This window comes from Momordica charantia (assembly GCF_013281855.1).
Source record: "Momordica charantia cultivar OHB3-1 chromosome 1 unlocalized genomic scaffold, Mcharantia_2.0 BLBB01000001.1, whole genome shotgun sequence".
Lineage (NCBI taxonomy): Eukaryota > Viridiplantae > Streptophyta > Magnoliopsida > Cucurbitales > Cucurbitaceae > Momordica > Momordica charantia.
The window spans coordinates 22,778,587-22,794,606 of record NW_028275157.1 but is presented as its reverse complement, the minus strand read 5'-3'; the positions used below and the strand labels follow the sequence as shown (position 1 = coordinate 22,794,606).

The 16,020-nt window shown below is 31.6% G+C and overlaps 3 protein-coding genes across 3 annotated transcripts; 1 reads left to right on the top strand and 2 right to left on the bottom strand.

Moving 5' to 3' along the window:
• Positions 1–1,942: 1,942 nt before the first annotated feature.
• Positions 1,943–3,080, bottom strand: LOC148213457 (uncharacterized). The gene has a single exon (XM_088124871.1). It carries the CDS (start codon positions 2,853–2,855, stop codon positions 2,376–2,378), a length of 480 nt encoding a protein of 159 aa, XP_087980997.1. The 5' UTR covers positions 2,856–3,080; the 3' UTR covers positions 1,943–2,375.
• A 4,865-nt stretch (positions 3,081–7,945) lies between these two features.
• Positions 7,946–9,202, top strand: PEX7 (peroxin 7). The gene has a single exon (XM_022286456.2). The coding sequence runs from the start codon at positions 8,047–8,049 to the stop codon at positions 8,995–8,997; it is 951 nt and encodes a 316-aa protein (XP_022142148.1). The 5' UTR covers positions 7,946–8,046; the 3' UTR covers positions 8,998–9,202.
• A 3,185-nt stretch (positions 9,203–12,387) lies between these two features.
• On the bottom strand, positions 12,388–15,994 carry LOC111012344 (uncharacterized). Its single transcript, XM_022286458.2, has 6 exons — positions 15,527–15,994; positions 14,858–15,188; positions 14,432–14,508; positions 14,293–14,329; positions 13,692–13,896; positions 12,388–12,872 (listed from the first exon to the last, which is right to left on the bottom strand). Exons 1-6 carry the CDS (start codon positions 15,527–15,529, stop codon positions 12,518–12,520), a joined length of 1,008 nt encoding a protein of 335 aa, XP_022142150.1. The 5' UTR covers positions 15,530–15,994; the 3' UTR covers positions 12,388–12,517.
• Between the last annotated feature and the right edge of the window lie 26 nt (positions 15,995–16,020).

Genomic DNA, 16,020 nt, shown 5'->3' with positions numbered 1-16,020 from the left:
CTTTTAGATATCCACAACAGTCTTCTTCCCCCTCAACTTTACGGGGAAAAATATTTCCAATTTTTCTCCCAACAACTCATTTTTAATGACAAACTTAGAAAATAATAATGATAATAATAATAATCAAATCAGAAGTCACTAAAAGATAGGGAAAGAAAGTAATTATTATGAGGGGCCAAGATGCGTTGTTCCGACCAATGTGAAGGTCTAATCCAAACTGTATCAAACTTTACAGAATGCAATTTGGCAAAGTCTCATGGCTCATAATAATAATTGTGAAGAAGAAGAAGATGAGGAGGTGGAAGATTATTATTATTATTTTTTTTCATAAAAAGGAGAAAATGGGATTTGAAAATTACCCCCACTTGCAAGTGCAAAGCTAAAATTTTGCATTATTCTATGGTGGAAATTGAAAAGCTGTGTGGGGACTATCATTTCCTTTTCCCACACCCTATTTGCCTCTTTGTTTATCCACTAATTTTTAACTTTTGAAAAATTACCATCAAATAATGTACTTGATTATTGTTAATTATTTTTTCATTCTTATTATTTAAGTTCTATTAGAGCAAATTTAATTGCTTTCTTTTTGTTTTTAATTTCTCGAAACATGGAAAATAGACTTGAAAGTACATTCTAGCTTTCATGAAGGTTATAAATTAAAGTGAAAGTACTGTATAAAAACATAACTGTTTCCTTTTAAACAACTTTTAACTTTTAGTGTCCAGATTTATTCAAGGGTTATTCGAAGATTTTATGCATATATAAATTTAATTTTTGGAAAGACAGTAAAGTAAAATTATTATTTATGACATCATCCAAACGAGAAAAAGATGAAAGAAACTGTTTCGGGGATATTTAGGTAAATATTTCCTACCAAAATTGCAGAATTTTATCAGAAGTCTTAATTAATATCCCTTTTTCCAATCTTTCTAAATCTTATCGATTTAAAGACCATATTTTGAATCAGAAGTTAAAGTGAAAATACAAACACATATTTGAAATAATCAATATTGTCAATATATTTATAACTTTTTTGATGAGGCATATAAATCTGAAAACATACACGTACAATTTTAAATTGGAAAAGAGAAAATATACATAATATATATATATATATATATATATATATATAATATTTTTTTTTTGGGAGGGGGTGTTTGAAAAATAACAATCTAATAACTTTTGAAGTGATAACTTATTGTGATCCTTTACAATCTAGAAAGCCCCAAACTTTGGGGGAATAAGAACGAGGGACATTTAAATACCAAGATTGAATACTTTTATATAAAGAGAACATGAATAGAATAATTAATAATAATGCTTTACGTAGTAATCGCACAAGGTTGGAAAATTTCCCACATTGACGCATGGAGCCCTACTATATGATATTTTATCTACTTCATTTTTCCAATTTATACAAGTTGATTCATCGTTGCTAATTGTACTTTTTTGGGATTCAAATAAAAAGTATCCTAATCTCTATTTTTTTCCTCCTTTTTCTATGACAATATTAACAAATATTTAATTTATAAAGGCATCAGTAATATTTTGAGCAATTGAATCATATTCAAACTTTCTAATCTTAAATAATTTTAGTGTGAGAAGGACTAAGAATTGTGTTTGAAATTTAATTTTTTCGACCTCTTATTCATAGTCCTATATAGTAATTTTAGTACGAAGTCAAAGTTTTTAATATAACCAATGGAAAAAAAATATTTACACCCAAAAAGGGATGGGGAAGAGTCTTTTGAAGGAAGAGTTTAAATTTCGTGGTGGCCAGATAAAAATTATAGTATTTCTTCAGGTATTAAAAGAAACTAAACAAAAATTTTATTTCAAACATGACAACCCATCTGAATTAAATGTAATAATGAGTATAAACGTAATTAGATTTTTTTTTTCCTTTGAAAAGAATATAAAAGTAATTAGATTATTCCAAGGATACCAATCACAATCACTTCACTATCAAAAATTTTACTCACAAAACAGAAAGCTCCCAGAGATTAAAATACAAGTCTTATCCCCCCTCTCAGTTTCAGTTTCTAAAGCAAAAAAACCACATTTTCAATAATTACCAAATCTGAATTGTAAATTTAATTTGACCTCTCTCTCTCTCTCTCTCTCTCTCTCTCTCTCTCTCTCTCTCTCTCTCAACCTTCCAAATTTACAGTCCTCCATTACCTGATCTTGATCACTTCTTGATCTAATCCATACATGGCCGGCCGTGTCAGCCGGAGCAAACATTGCCAAAATTCAATCATTTCCCGTATTCCCCCTCAACTAATTTGTTTATACATATATTCAATCGGAAAAGAAAACGGAGATTCAGATTTTAGAAGAAAGGAAAATGAATCATCATTTTTGGGGAAACTCCATTAAAGATCGGTTGGGAACTCGGAAATGCTCTCTAGATGAGGCCTCCACACCCCGACCCGCCCTCGCCGCTTCTCCTTCCCAGTCGTCGACAGTATTTCACTCAGATACCGATCGGAAACCACCACCGATAAATCGGAACCCACGGCGGTTTCCGGTAGTAATTCCGACGTCCTCTTCTTCTTCTTGGTGAGAGATCTGGAGCGGGCGGCTGGAGGAGGAACCGGCATGAGAAAGTAAATCTTGCCACGCTGGAGCTCGGCGTCCGGCGGCACGATCACGATCTTGGGGACCACGCCCAGCTGGTCGGACGGCGATGACGGTTTCTTGAGCACGTGCTCTGGGTTGGCCTTCATGACCTCGCTGGCGCGGATGGTGCCCGCGATCTCTTCCACGTGGCCGTTGCAATGGACGATCCTGATCACGTCCAGAGCACCGCATGGAAGTATGCAGGAGATGCAGCATCTAATGGTATTCTTCATGGCGCTGCTTTTATTCTCTCTTCTTTTGGCTTCTTCGCTTCTTCCTTCTCATAGAGAGACAAAGCTAAGCTATGGAAGTTGGAGAGTGGGGGGAGAATTGAGAAATAGAAATTCAAAGAAAACAAAGTGAACCCCTCCTTTTTTTTTTTTTTTTCTTTTTGGTAATCAAATTTTTTTGGGTTTGGAATCTGTCATGTAAAGAAAAATTGTGTACCAATGATGGCTATATATATAGACACCACATACACCATTTTAATTATTATTATTATTTTTTGGCTGTGGTTTTGGATGAAATTCATGGCATTAATAATTGGGCCTCTCACCCCCTGTACTTTCCCGTTTGGATCCATCACTAAGAGGGTCCCCCACCCCCTACTTTCCCTTCAATAATTTGGTTTCAGAACCTTACAACTAGTTTTTCATTCCAATTATCTACCACCCAAAATACACCTTTAGGATGCATCATTATCCCTCTCCCTCGCTCTCTCATTAAGCGCATATGTATATATCAACATCGATGCTGATAAAGATTAGTTGTGATGTGAAAATTTGGAATAATCCTCTCTCCGACTGGCAAACAGCAAGAGACATTAGGTAAAAATAATATCTGTTTAATTTTGGTTAGTGGAGAAATGGAAATGAGATTTCTCAGCTTTCATTATCTATCCCAAAGCAACCCTCATGTGGGCTGTGGCTTTCAATACAAAGTGAGGGTTTTTGTTTTCTTTTTACCTTTTATGGTTTACTTTTGTTTGTTTCTTTTATGGGTGGCAAGTGTTTGACTTGAGTGGAGTTGTTGTATCTACTCCCTATCTTTCTTATATACACGCATTTGGAGACTAAATTATTACATAAAAAGATAACTCATATATCATCTTTATCCATAAACAAAAGCTAATTAAAGCATCTAATTTTGTACATTGAATTTGTACCATAAAGGGTTGATTTGATTGATTTTAATTTAAATACGGATACATTCATTTTTTTTTGTTCGATTCACTAACATGGGTCTTTAAATCTTTCCAAAGAAAATGAAAAAAAAAGTGTTTTTTTTTCCTCTAATTGGAGGAAGGTACCCTCTTGATTTTGGGTTAATGTCCCATCAAATATGTGCCCCGCCCATTTGTTAGTGGCAGCATGTGAACTTGTGGTATGGAGAGGAGAGGGGTCCATCAAACACTTCTTTCTATTTTTTTTCCTTTTCCAATTCAATTTTACTCTCAATAATATAAATAGTTTGTATAATAATTATTTTTAGTCTCAATTTTGGTACCACACTTTTTTTTAGTTTTATCCAGATGTTTCCTGTTGCAATGGAAAGAGTATAGAGAAATCTCTCCTTACATATATAACATTTTATTTTAATGATGCAGAAATTTAGGACTTTGGTTTCCAATTTTCTTAAGAAATTTAAACATTTTACAACTAACTATGTTTCTTGTTTTTCCTTTTTTTAGGAACATTTTCAAAATTGTTTAGAAATTTTTTGAAACATCAAGTTTCTTTTTCTTGTTCCCATTTCCAATTTTGTCCAAAATATAAATAAGAATATTGTTTTGTCACACTTGAATTCATGGATGTTGAAACCACGCAATTCATTTTTATTTATTAAAATGAAGAAACAGAAACTAGAAACGAGAGAACGTTACCAAACGAGTCCTTAGTGTATCGCAAACATGAAGTTAGATAGAATTAGAATATAACTATTTTTTAATCTAATCAATATAATGAATGTATTAAAAAAAATTTACTCATTTTTTAATTCAAATAGAGATAAATTATCATCTTTTGACTTTTTGTTACTTCAAAGTATAAAGCCTAAATTAAGTTTAAATATTAAGTAGCTATTTGATGACAGTTTTTGAATTATTTTTCGTCTTGATAAATTGACAAAATAACCGGGGCATGCTATATAATTGACAAATCTATAATATATTATATTTTATATGTTTTAATTTTAAAACATATAAAATGAGTTTATAATATGAAATAATATATTTATCAAAATTTTTAATATAATGCTATATTTTAAAGTTTCAAATTCAAAATCTAAAACCACTTAAAACATACCAATTTTGTTTTCAAAATTTTCAATCTTTGAGTTATAGAATTCGAAAACAATTTTAGAAAATAAATCTATTAAAAGTTGTGAATCAGAAAATAAAAAACATAAACCAGAATATCAGTCAAACATGCCCTTGGTACTTTTCTCATCCTCGATTTTTGGTTTTATATGTAATTATTATTTCCTTAAAAACAGTTTGGATTATATGATGTGACAAGCATCAAAAGTATAAATACATGTGATTTGACAATTCATATTTTATTCCATATTATCAGTTTTTCAGGCCTCTCTCTGGTCCTTTTTGAGCAATGATACTATCCTTACAAATTTTCTTTCTTCATTGATGGAAAGATTTCTCATTGTAATAGAAAGTATAGTTGTTTTTGGTACAGCAATTTATTAAAAAAGACAAGATTCGTTTCAAAAAGAAGTATTTGGAAGGGAAAAAAATAAATTGAAGGGAAATATGTGGCCGACTTGAGTGAGTGGTCTAGTTTATTTTATAAATAAAGAGAAAGAAAGAAGTCAAATAACAAAAATAGCAAATAAATATGGGATATTTCATATGTATAGTATAACATTGCATTGTACTTGTAAATATACAAAATAGGTAAAAAAAACCATAATATCTCAGTGTAATATTTGAGAACTCATGCAATATTTTATTTTCATAAAAGAATAAAAATGATGGTTTAAAAATTATGATATTTTTATAAATACATATTAATTTTATATTAAGGAGTGAAATTTCTCTAAAAACAAATTTTGGTAATAAAATTTTTGCAATATCTAGTATTAATTGAATTTATAAAGTAGCTTGATATGAATCCGAGTTAAAATATTGTTTGGTCTCTATAACTTTAAGTTTTGTTTTATTTTGGTTCCTGTATTTTTAAAATATTCATTTTGGTTGGTCAATATACTTTCAACATTAGTTCATTTTGGTCATTGTATTTTTAAAATATTATTTTTAGTCCATATACTTTTTAAAAGTGGTCCTTATCTTAAAAATTTAACAAAAAATTCTACACATAATTAAAATGCTTTAATATAAAGTCATTATTATATTTCAAAAAATATATCTAGTGCAGTGTCAGGTTGAAACTGCAAGAAAAATTGAGATAAAAAATAAAACCAAGAAACCAAAATCATCACTTTTTAAAATTATATGGAGCAAAACAAACATTTTGAGAGCACATGAACTAAAATGAAAAATTATAGGAACTAAAATAACATTTTAAAGTACAAGAAATAAAATGAACTAAGACCTTGTTTACTAACAAGCAATCGCAAAGAGAAGAAATCAGGATGCAATCAATCGGAACGATAATGTTATTCTATTGATGTTGTTTACTAGAAATTTTTTTTAATCGAAATAAAAAATTCTCTGTTTATTAAAACTGTATAAATCAAAATAGGAATAGAATTTATATACCCATTTCTTATTTCGAACTAATTACAAATATATTATTGAATCTTTTTTTTAATTGAAATAATAACTATTTTATTGATAGTAAATAATTTTATTATGATAATTTATTTAATATTAACAAATAATTAATAGGTAAAATAACTTATATCAACTAAAATATATATTTTTATTACAACAACCATCATTTAATATAAAAATTTATTAAAATTAATTATTGTAATATTTAATAATAATGAATTCTATTTTAAAAAATCATTAATATTAATTAATAAATTACAAATAAACTTAAAAATTAAATATGAATTTGTAATTTTTATAATAAAATCACACCAACTAATAACAGTTGTATATATTAGAACAAAAATATTAGTAGTATATATATAAAAAATAATAATAAAAGTGTAAAATAATTAAATAAAAAATTTGTAGGTCGTAAATTAATCATTAAAAAAGAGTGGGGCCATAGTGTAAGAAATGGAAACAAAATTGATAAGATGGTAGAAGATAATGTAATTAATTATTACAAAATTTGAGGTGCATTCCTACCATTTAGTTCTCATAAAAAACAAAATTTTTCATTTTCATTCATGGATTCTAAAAAATTGTGATGGGTACTTTTTGAAAAATGTCGGACTCGGCCCACACACAATACGACCCATTTGTATTGGCCCATTTGTTCATGACTAAAAAGAGTCGAGGCCCAATAACGTCACTCCATTTTTATTATTTTATTTTATTTTTTGAAAGGGCCGAGAGATGAAATCATGTCGCCGAAAACTACATTCGAATATTTAGACGAGAGTAATAACAATTTTTGAAAACTTAGGTTGAAAATAATTTACAATTTTTGTTATCAAGTAAATTATTATTATAGATGATAAATCTCTTACTTGAAAACATATTTACTTAACAAATTATTAATTAGAATTTTTAGTGAAAACTTTTCTTTTACTTTTATACTTTATTCATTAATATAATTTTAAACTTTCAAATTCAACTCATTATAATTACAACAAAATGAATTATTATACTAAATTAATTCACCTAATTAAATAAATAAATTTAACAATTAATTAATTAGTTAAATTATTATTATCAATCTATTACAGTTGAATATTAATTAGGTTAATTTAAAAATTTATTATCAATTGTTTTATTTTTCTTTTTAAAACACATTTTTTTAAGTACACCTCTAAAACATTCATTTGAATTTTGTGAAATATTTTATACAAAAAGTTTACATAGCATTCGACTTGCGTTATGTGTAAAGGGCCAAAAGCTAAAGATATAGGCATTTTCAATTTTAATTTATTATAAAGTTATTCAATATTTTTTATATTTTATTGGATTACCAAAGCTACCGGTTTCAAGACCACATTGCCAACTCTCAAATTTTTGGTCAACCAAATAAGTATGAGATACAAAATTTGAATTTCTTATCTCGAAAGAGAAGAATAGAATATATATTATTTTCAACTTAACTATTAAGACATTTATCTCACGTCTCAAAATTTAGATTCTAACGTGCATATTATACTAAAATGAATTTTGAAGGGTTGCATTATTCATTCAATTAAAAAAGAAAATGGAAAGGATTTTGTACAGGAAAAGGGCACGCAATTTCTGGTAGATAAAGATGCGTAGAGTGGAGTCCGGACTCTGAGCTCCAAATTCGATAGCTTTCATATTCCATCATGCCCATCTTTAAAACCCCCTTCAATGGCTACTCCGTCAAGTTCAGCCCCTTCTACGAGTCCCGCCTCGCCGTCGCCACCGCCCAAAATTTCGGAATCCTCGGCAATGGCCGCTTGCACGTTCTCGATCTCAACCCCACCGGCCCAATTACCGAGCACTTCGCCTTCGACACCGCCGACGGAGTCTACGACGTCTCCTGGTCCGAATCTCACGATTCCCTTCTCGTCGCCGCAATCGCCGATGGTTCCGTCAAGCTCTACGACCTCGCTCTTCCCCCCACATCTAATCCCATTCGATCCTTCCACGAGCATACTCGCGAGGTTCACTCCGCAGACTACAATCCAGTTCGCCGCGACTCCTTTTTGACTTCTTCTTGGGACGATACCACCAAGCTCTGGACCCTTGACCGGCCTACCAGCGTCCGCACATTCAAAGAGCATGCCTATTGCGTCTATTCTTCCGTTTGGAACCCTCGTCACGGTGATGTATTTGCTTCCGCTTCCGGCGATTGCACCGTTCGAATTTGGGACGTGCGAGAACCAGCCTCCACCATGATAATTCCGGCTCACGATTTCGAAGTCCTATCTTGCGATTGGAATAAGTACGATGATTGCTGTATTGCCACGGCTTCGGTCGATAAATCGATTAGGGTTTGGGATGTGAGGAGCTACAGGACTCCGGTTTCTGTATTGAATGGCCACGGGTATGCAGTTAGGAAAGTGAAGTTCTCTCCCCACCGACAGAGTTTGATAGCGTCCTGTTCGTATGATATGACTGTGTGTTTGTGGGATTATATGTTGGAGGATGCTCTTGTCGGGAGATATGATCACCACACTGAATTTGCTGTAGGAATTGATATGAGCGTTCTTGTTGAGGGGCTGCTTGCGAGCACTGGATGGGATGAGCTTGTTTATGTATGGCAGAATGGGACTGACCCAAGAGCCCCCTAAGAAAGGAAATATTTTGCTATTTTCTTTTTAGTTTATGAATTTTGTTACAGTTCATAGATTTCAAGTGAATAAGCCATTTTAATGCTACAGAGAAATGAAAATGCGCTACTTGTTGGAAAAATATGTGCCAATTGAAGATTGAACCGAGTGTGTTATTATAGTGGTGACTTTCTTCAAAATTGAATATAAACTTCCTTTTGCTCTAGAGCTTAAGTTCTTCATTGAACCTAGTCTTCTACGCCATGTATGTATGTTCCTTCAACTGATTCTGCTAGAACATTACCATTGTGTAGAATTCCTGCTAGTGCTCAAAGGGTCTTATCTACTTTGTGTATCATTATGCTTATGTAGAGTGCTGCTGTCTCTGAAGTTGTGAAGGAAATTAGTACGTAAAAATTAGCATATTCGATAAAAACACTGACGTTCTGAGTTCTATTATCTTCCTGCCAGAGCATTAAGTGCAATAGTGCCTTTCTGTAAGATTTCTCTTTCATGGCCATCTTATTTCTGCCCTAATGTAGTGTAAGGTATTGTAAGATTATTATTCATTTGATATGTTCCATAACTCGAATTTCTCTAAGATTTTTACTTGTTTGACATGCTCTGTTAACATAAACTTTATTTCTTTAAATGTTTTAGCTTGCTTTGTGGTATCGCTATCATTGTGCAGTTAATGCATTGTCTTTTGTGATTTTGCATCGGTAGCTATAGATGGTATTCCTGGATGAACGTTCTGGGATTATAGGCTATGGTTTCTTTCATCTTCTTCTACTAAAACCTTTGCCAAGGCTTCATTTGAATTTTTACGGTCTTTCATTTTTGAAATTATTGTTGGATGGGTTACAGTATCCTTGGCATTAATGCTTGTGTGAGCATGAGGTAAACAATTCATATTGATTCCAACTTGAAGTTTTCTGGTTTGAATCATGGGCCGTAATTAGTGTTGTTGGGTAGATCATTTCAGCAGGAGGGTTGGATCTGAACAAGAAAACTAGAATGGGAGCTTAGGGGGGATTGTAAGTTGGACTATTCTAGAAGAATATGGGAGGTTTGCTGGTAGTGGTCTTAAAATTTCCAACTAAACCATACTGGTTTATTCTCGTGGTTCATTCTATAAGCAATTAGAGCTCTGCAAGGATCTGTTTTAAGTCATTCAATCTCCTTTTTGGAGAAGCTGTGGCTTTAACTACTAATGTAGAAACTGTCAAATCTTTAGTGTTGAGTACACTCATTGTCAACACTATAGGAACTGGCAGAGATCATAGAGGGATTTCTTTGCTTATGGATAAGATATGAAGACACCAATTCGAAGCCACTGCATTTTTAGTTTTAGTTGGTGGTTACTATCTAACAAGTTAAACTAATGGTTCTGGAAGCATAAGGCTGAATGAGCGTGTGATTGCTTTAAAGTTAATTTGAGAAGTTCATGCAGCGTTCATGATGCCTTGATCTACCAATTCAAATGAATTTGTCCATGTAATTGTGATTATTAGATAACTGCCATGGTTGCCATTTACCAATCCAGGCAAACCAGACTTTCAAACAGTAGTTACAATTTTGGTGTGTTTTGTATAATTTGCTTGACTGCTGTTTTTGGTTATATCGAGAAGGTTAGCACAACAGTCTCTCTCTTTTTTTTTTTTTTTAATATGTGGGAGGGGGAGATCGAATTCACAATCTCTTGGTTGAAGATATATGTCAATTACAGTTGAACTGCTCGCTTTGGCGATTGGAAGTAGACTTAAGTTGTCATGAAAGGGAAACTCTATCCGGTAAAGATGTGTAGAATTCTTGACAATGTAACCATATGAAATTGTTTGGAATTGGAAACGGAGCAAAGAATGCTGCAGTGCAAGATGCTGGGACTGGGAACTGGGAAGAGCTCTGGAGAAATTTCTGGGTAACCTCAGTCCTCAATTATGGTCAACTGGATTAGAGAGTTCATCTTTCTATTACATTTTCATAAATAACTAACTGCATTGATTTATAAAAGTGAATTAAGATTATATTTAATGAATGGGTTATTGTTAATTTACTTCAATTGAATAATTAATTATTGTTAATTAACTTTAGTGTATCCTATAGAACAAGTGGGCTTCGTCCAAGCCCAAATGGTACATTAGGCCGATTGGACTTGGGCCTAGTCGTTACCGGCCCAATGATAACGACTCTCTCTCGACGCTTGCAAGGATTTTTTCCTTCGGCTTTTTTTTTTTGGCATTTTTTTGTTAACAAGAGGATGAACATCCGAACTTACCTCCTTCAAGAAAAATTTAACCAATATTTAAGTCGATAAACATTTAAAATTATTTGTGTATAATTTTACATTAATTGCTTCTTTTAACTAAAGGATCAACATCAAATTGACCTATCAAACGATTAGATCTTTAAATACTTCTTTTAGTTTTGTAATTATGTTTGATTATGAGTGGAAACATGGTTTGGCTAACACAGTGTTCTGTTGGCAAAACCTAATCCACTCAAAATTAGTGAGAGAGGTCGAGGATATACTTCTTAGCATTTAACTGTTTTTTTTCTCTAATCCAATTTTTCCAAAAAGAGGAAGAAAACACAAGGTCATTATTTTTAGCAAGTTATTTGGCCAAACTAAAATGTTATATGGAACATCCAAATAGCATATGTGAGACATTGTGAGAATATATTAAATGAGTTGCGTCGAGTGCTACTTTACAAAAAAATATATATATATATATATATATAGAGAGAGAGAGAGAGAGAGGGTGATTATTAAGAATTTCTACTTACTTTTGAATTTACTTATCTACCAAATGCAATGAAATGATGCTAGAGTAGTGTTAGTGTCATCTTTTAGCCTAAGTCTCCTAAAAGCCCTGGGGGCATGCTAATCAACTAACAGATCTCTTGAGTTTCAAGTTTTGTCTCCAACAAAATAGCACCTTGGTTTTCGCAACAATTTTGATGTTCGAGGATTATTAATTAGGTTCTTGGGGAAAAATCCATTTTTATTTCTATAATTTTATTGATAAAAAAATAAAATAAAAATTTTAAAAAGAAATAGAAATGTAATGGAATTAGGGTTATATTGGTGTGAGGAATGTGTAAATTTTTTATTTTTTATAGGTTAGTAAATCATTTTTTTTTAAAGGATGCCTTAGTTACTTAACCTAGTTAGAACTAAGGTTTAATACATTATATATAACTTGCTTCAAACTTTAATACATTATATAATAATGTAAACTGATTAGATACCTCTTCAGAACTTTTCTTTATCCAAAATTATAGAGAGTTGATCGATCTCACCATGCCCTTCAAATGAGGGGTTTAATTAAGTTTAAGAGCATCAAAGTTGTTGAAATGATGTTGAGGGAATGCAGTGGGATGACGTAGGAGAGGTGAAGACAAATTAAGACTACAATTATCAGCTCCTCTCTATTTCATCTAATATTATTGGTTACAATTATGGGTATAGCTGTGGCTGATCTTCAAATAATTAACATTGTCTCCGATCCTCTCTGCCACACTTTCACTTAGACAGCATTTAAGAAAGGGAAAGCTGGGTGGTAATTTCTTGAGTGCTGCCTCTGCCACCTCCTAAACCATATGACCAACAATAACTCTCTTTATTATTAATATTATTGTTACCACTCTTACTCTTACTCTTACCGTTGCTGCTTCTGCTTAATCCTATTCCTAGCTGCAGCAGCTCTGCCTCTGCTTCTGCTTCTGCTTCCCAATTATTTCCTATTCCTCGCAACTCATCATCTCTTATCTTTGCATCATCACTAATTATTATTGGATCCTTCCTCTCACTCCGATTATTGTTATTTGTTCTTCTCATCATCTTCCATGCCCTTTCTCCCAAACTACTCCATCTCTTTTGCTCCAAAATTTGCCTATTAATTCTCCATCAACAAACGAATTTACCCAGGTGGATACTTTAAAATAATAATCACAATGGTAATAATAAAGAAACAGAACCACATATAACTATTGCTAACAAGGAAGGAGGAAATAAGTTATTACACACACATATATGAAATTAAATATACCAACTGCTCCCTAGTTTTTTTAGAAACTATTCTTAATGGAAAATACTTGAAGGAGCAATCGTGTCCTCCCTATCATATCAAATGTTTAACAATTAAGAATGAGAAATGCAAAAATATGAGACCCTTTTTAGAAAATAATGAGTTGTCAATTTTTCAATGATAGTGAGGATAAGATTTAGTCCTTACCAGAGTGTCAAGTATTTTTCATTCTTAATTATTTCATTTTTTATTTTTTATAACTATCTAATTTAACCTCAATGTATTAAAAATTATTATTTAGGTTCTTGTAACAATAAAAGTTAAAATTGTTTTAATAAAAAGTTGGTGGATCATTACATTATTATTTTATTAGTATATCTAAGCACTAGTTTTTGTGACTTAGAATTCTAGTTAACACATGAAACTTAATTTGCCCCATCATCAAAATTCGATTCATCCATCAACAAAATCTCATATTCAAATAGCATGATTATGTCAATGAAACAACAATACTTCATATTAACATAACATATATGTTAGAGTACTTAATGTGATAATGTTAAAAGATTAAGAACGAAAATGAAAATTACTTAAAATATTTAGGACTATTCAATATATTTAGTTTATATAAAAAGTTAAATGTAAAATTTTTGTCTTAGGTATAAAAATGAGAGAGTGATATACCTTGAGAACGAGGTGTTGGGTCTGATGTGATATGGGAAGTGAGAGTGAAAACGAGTTCCAACAGCACCAAACGAGTGGCTATGGCTATGGCTATGGATATGCCTTGCCAGTGGAAGATAACGAGAAGAATGTATGCTCATGCTGCCATTATTATTACTGTAATATCCTCCTCCATGCATTGTCCCATTGCATGCCTCTCGTATAACTTCAAAACACAAAACACAAAAACACGACTGAAAAAAAAACTTGCAATGCTATTTGGGATTGAGCATTATCCAAGATATTTACATCTGTCGACATTAATTTTCTATAGAATTGTAAAAAAAAATGGACAAAATATAACTAATATAAACATAATATTAATATTAATCCATTTTAGAGTTATTTAGAAATTGTGGGATGCTTATTTGTTAATTTAAATATTTTTTACGAATATTTTACTTTTATAATATTTTTAGAAATATTTATGGACATCAACATTTTGTCAATATTTATATTAAATTGCGGTTTTGACATTTTCATCGACATCGAGATTTAAAACTTTGACTTAAATCTCATTGGTTGTAATAAATAAATAAATAAAAATAAAAACAGTTTGTACCTTGCCCAGTTTGGTCAAGCTTCTTACTTCGATACATCTGAAAAAGCAACATACTATATGGATTAGGGTTTAGGGAAAGCAAAAACTCATCACATTATTATGGAAAAAAAAGAAAAAAAGAGTAATTTTTTTGGAGTACCTGTAAGTGGCTTTTAACATGGGCAATACTCAGTCCTCTAACATTCATCAGCTGAAGAACCAACTTGGGGGTTGCTCCTACAAATTAATTATTAATTAATCATTAATTCAACATTAACCCACCTCAAGCAATGTAATCCTCTAAATGAATCATAAACCCCAAACTGAAAATTTAAACTAGTTAATTTTAACTCAGGCCAATTATACATAGCTTCTACCATTATAAATAAATGATATATATTCCTTTATCCACACACTTATCTCTATTTCAAGTTGACTTTTTTTTTTTTCTTTTAACTATTTCTCTAAGACTAAATTTACACAAACCCTTTTGAAGAAGTTGGATGGAAATTAAAATGAAATATTAGTTGAAAAGAAGGATTAAATAATTTATAAAAGGACATAGTATATGAAATTATATTATTACTCTCTTGGCCACCAAGCCTTTCCACAGCATGAACAAAATTGAGATGCAGCTCAGGAGTCCAACGTAGGCGAGGCACTTTTGATCTAACATATTGTCTCACTGTTGTCCTCCTTCCATTTCCATTTGATGAGTTGTTGTTATTATTATTAGTTGAAATGCTTCCATATTTTCTTTCTTCATGATCGCTCTCTTCAACCATGGCCTCTTCATTCAAATCAAACAATCTAGATGAGAATGGATTCAACTTTTCTTTTGCTCGCCGTTCATCGTCGTCGCTCTGGTCCCGTTTCCGCCGGTCTCGAAAATTCAATAAGAGGTTGCTGCTGCAATACTGACAAGAGAGAGCCAAAAATATATATATGGCTGTGAGTTTGTTCAACTGATTTATTTTCAATTTTCCAAATATGATACGAGTTTTTTACCATAATCTTAAGAAAGACTCAAAAGGGTAAAATCTAATTAAAATCAACAAAGAAGATATCACATGCTATCTTAAGCACATAAAATTAGGATTAATTTCTTCCATTAACCTAAAGGGCTTAAGATAAATTTGAATACTAATTCAACCAAGAAAATTATATTAGATATATATATCGCAAACTGAAGCTAATCATGAACAAGAAACATATACGTAGAAAAGTTTTGATCTTCAATTTTCGAAATACAGACCATTAATTTGAAGATGATGAGGTGCAGCCTGAATAGCTCAAAGTTATCTTCTCGTAGGTAATTGGATATTCAATATTTTCTGCTGACCCGATTCTTGAGAAGAAGAAACTTCAAGTTCCTTGATCTGAAAGCTGATACCCACTTCAAATATTCAACCTGATTGAACTCTTTTCCATTAGATCTTTAATTAAGATGGGGGAGAGAAAGAGAGAGGGAAGAGAGAGATTTTGGATGTGTACAAGTTACTTGGATTGGATATATGAAGATATATTCTTGGACTTTGATGCACTTTTTTTTTTTCTTTTTGGTACATATAAAGAAGTAAGAAATGACCAATATTTTTGCAGTCCTTATCACTTGTTCTTCTAATAATAATCCAATAATGCTAAGTGGTAGCGTTTAATTTCCACAAAAACTGTTGGAAATATTCATGTGACTGCTCTGCTCTTCATCCCACACCCTTTTTTTCTCTCATTCCTCTCTCTCTCCTTCGA

Coding starts and splice junctions, on each gene's coding strand:
- LOC148213457 (XM_088124871.1), bottom strand. CDS start 2,855: ATGAAGAATACCATTAGATGCTGCATCTCCTGCATACTTCCATGCGGT.
- LOC111012344 (XM_022286458.2), bottom strand. Junction 14,330..14,431: donor ATGTTAAAAGCCACTTACAG/GTACTCCAAAAA, acceptor TTGCTTTTTCAG/ATGTATCGAAGTAAGAAGCT. Junction 13,897..14,292: donor GCTTGACCAAACTGGGCAAG/GTACAAACTGTT, acceptor TGTGTTTTGAAG/TTATACGAGAGGCATGCAAT.
- PEX7 (XM_022286456.2), top strand. CDS start 8,047: ATGCCCATCTTTAAAACCCCCTTCAATGGCTACTCCGTCAAGTTCAGC.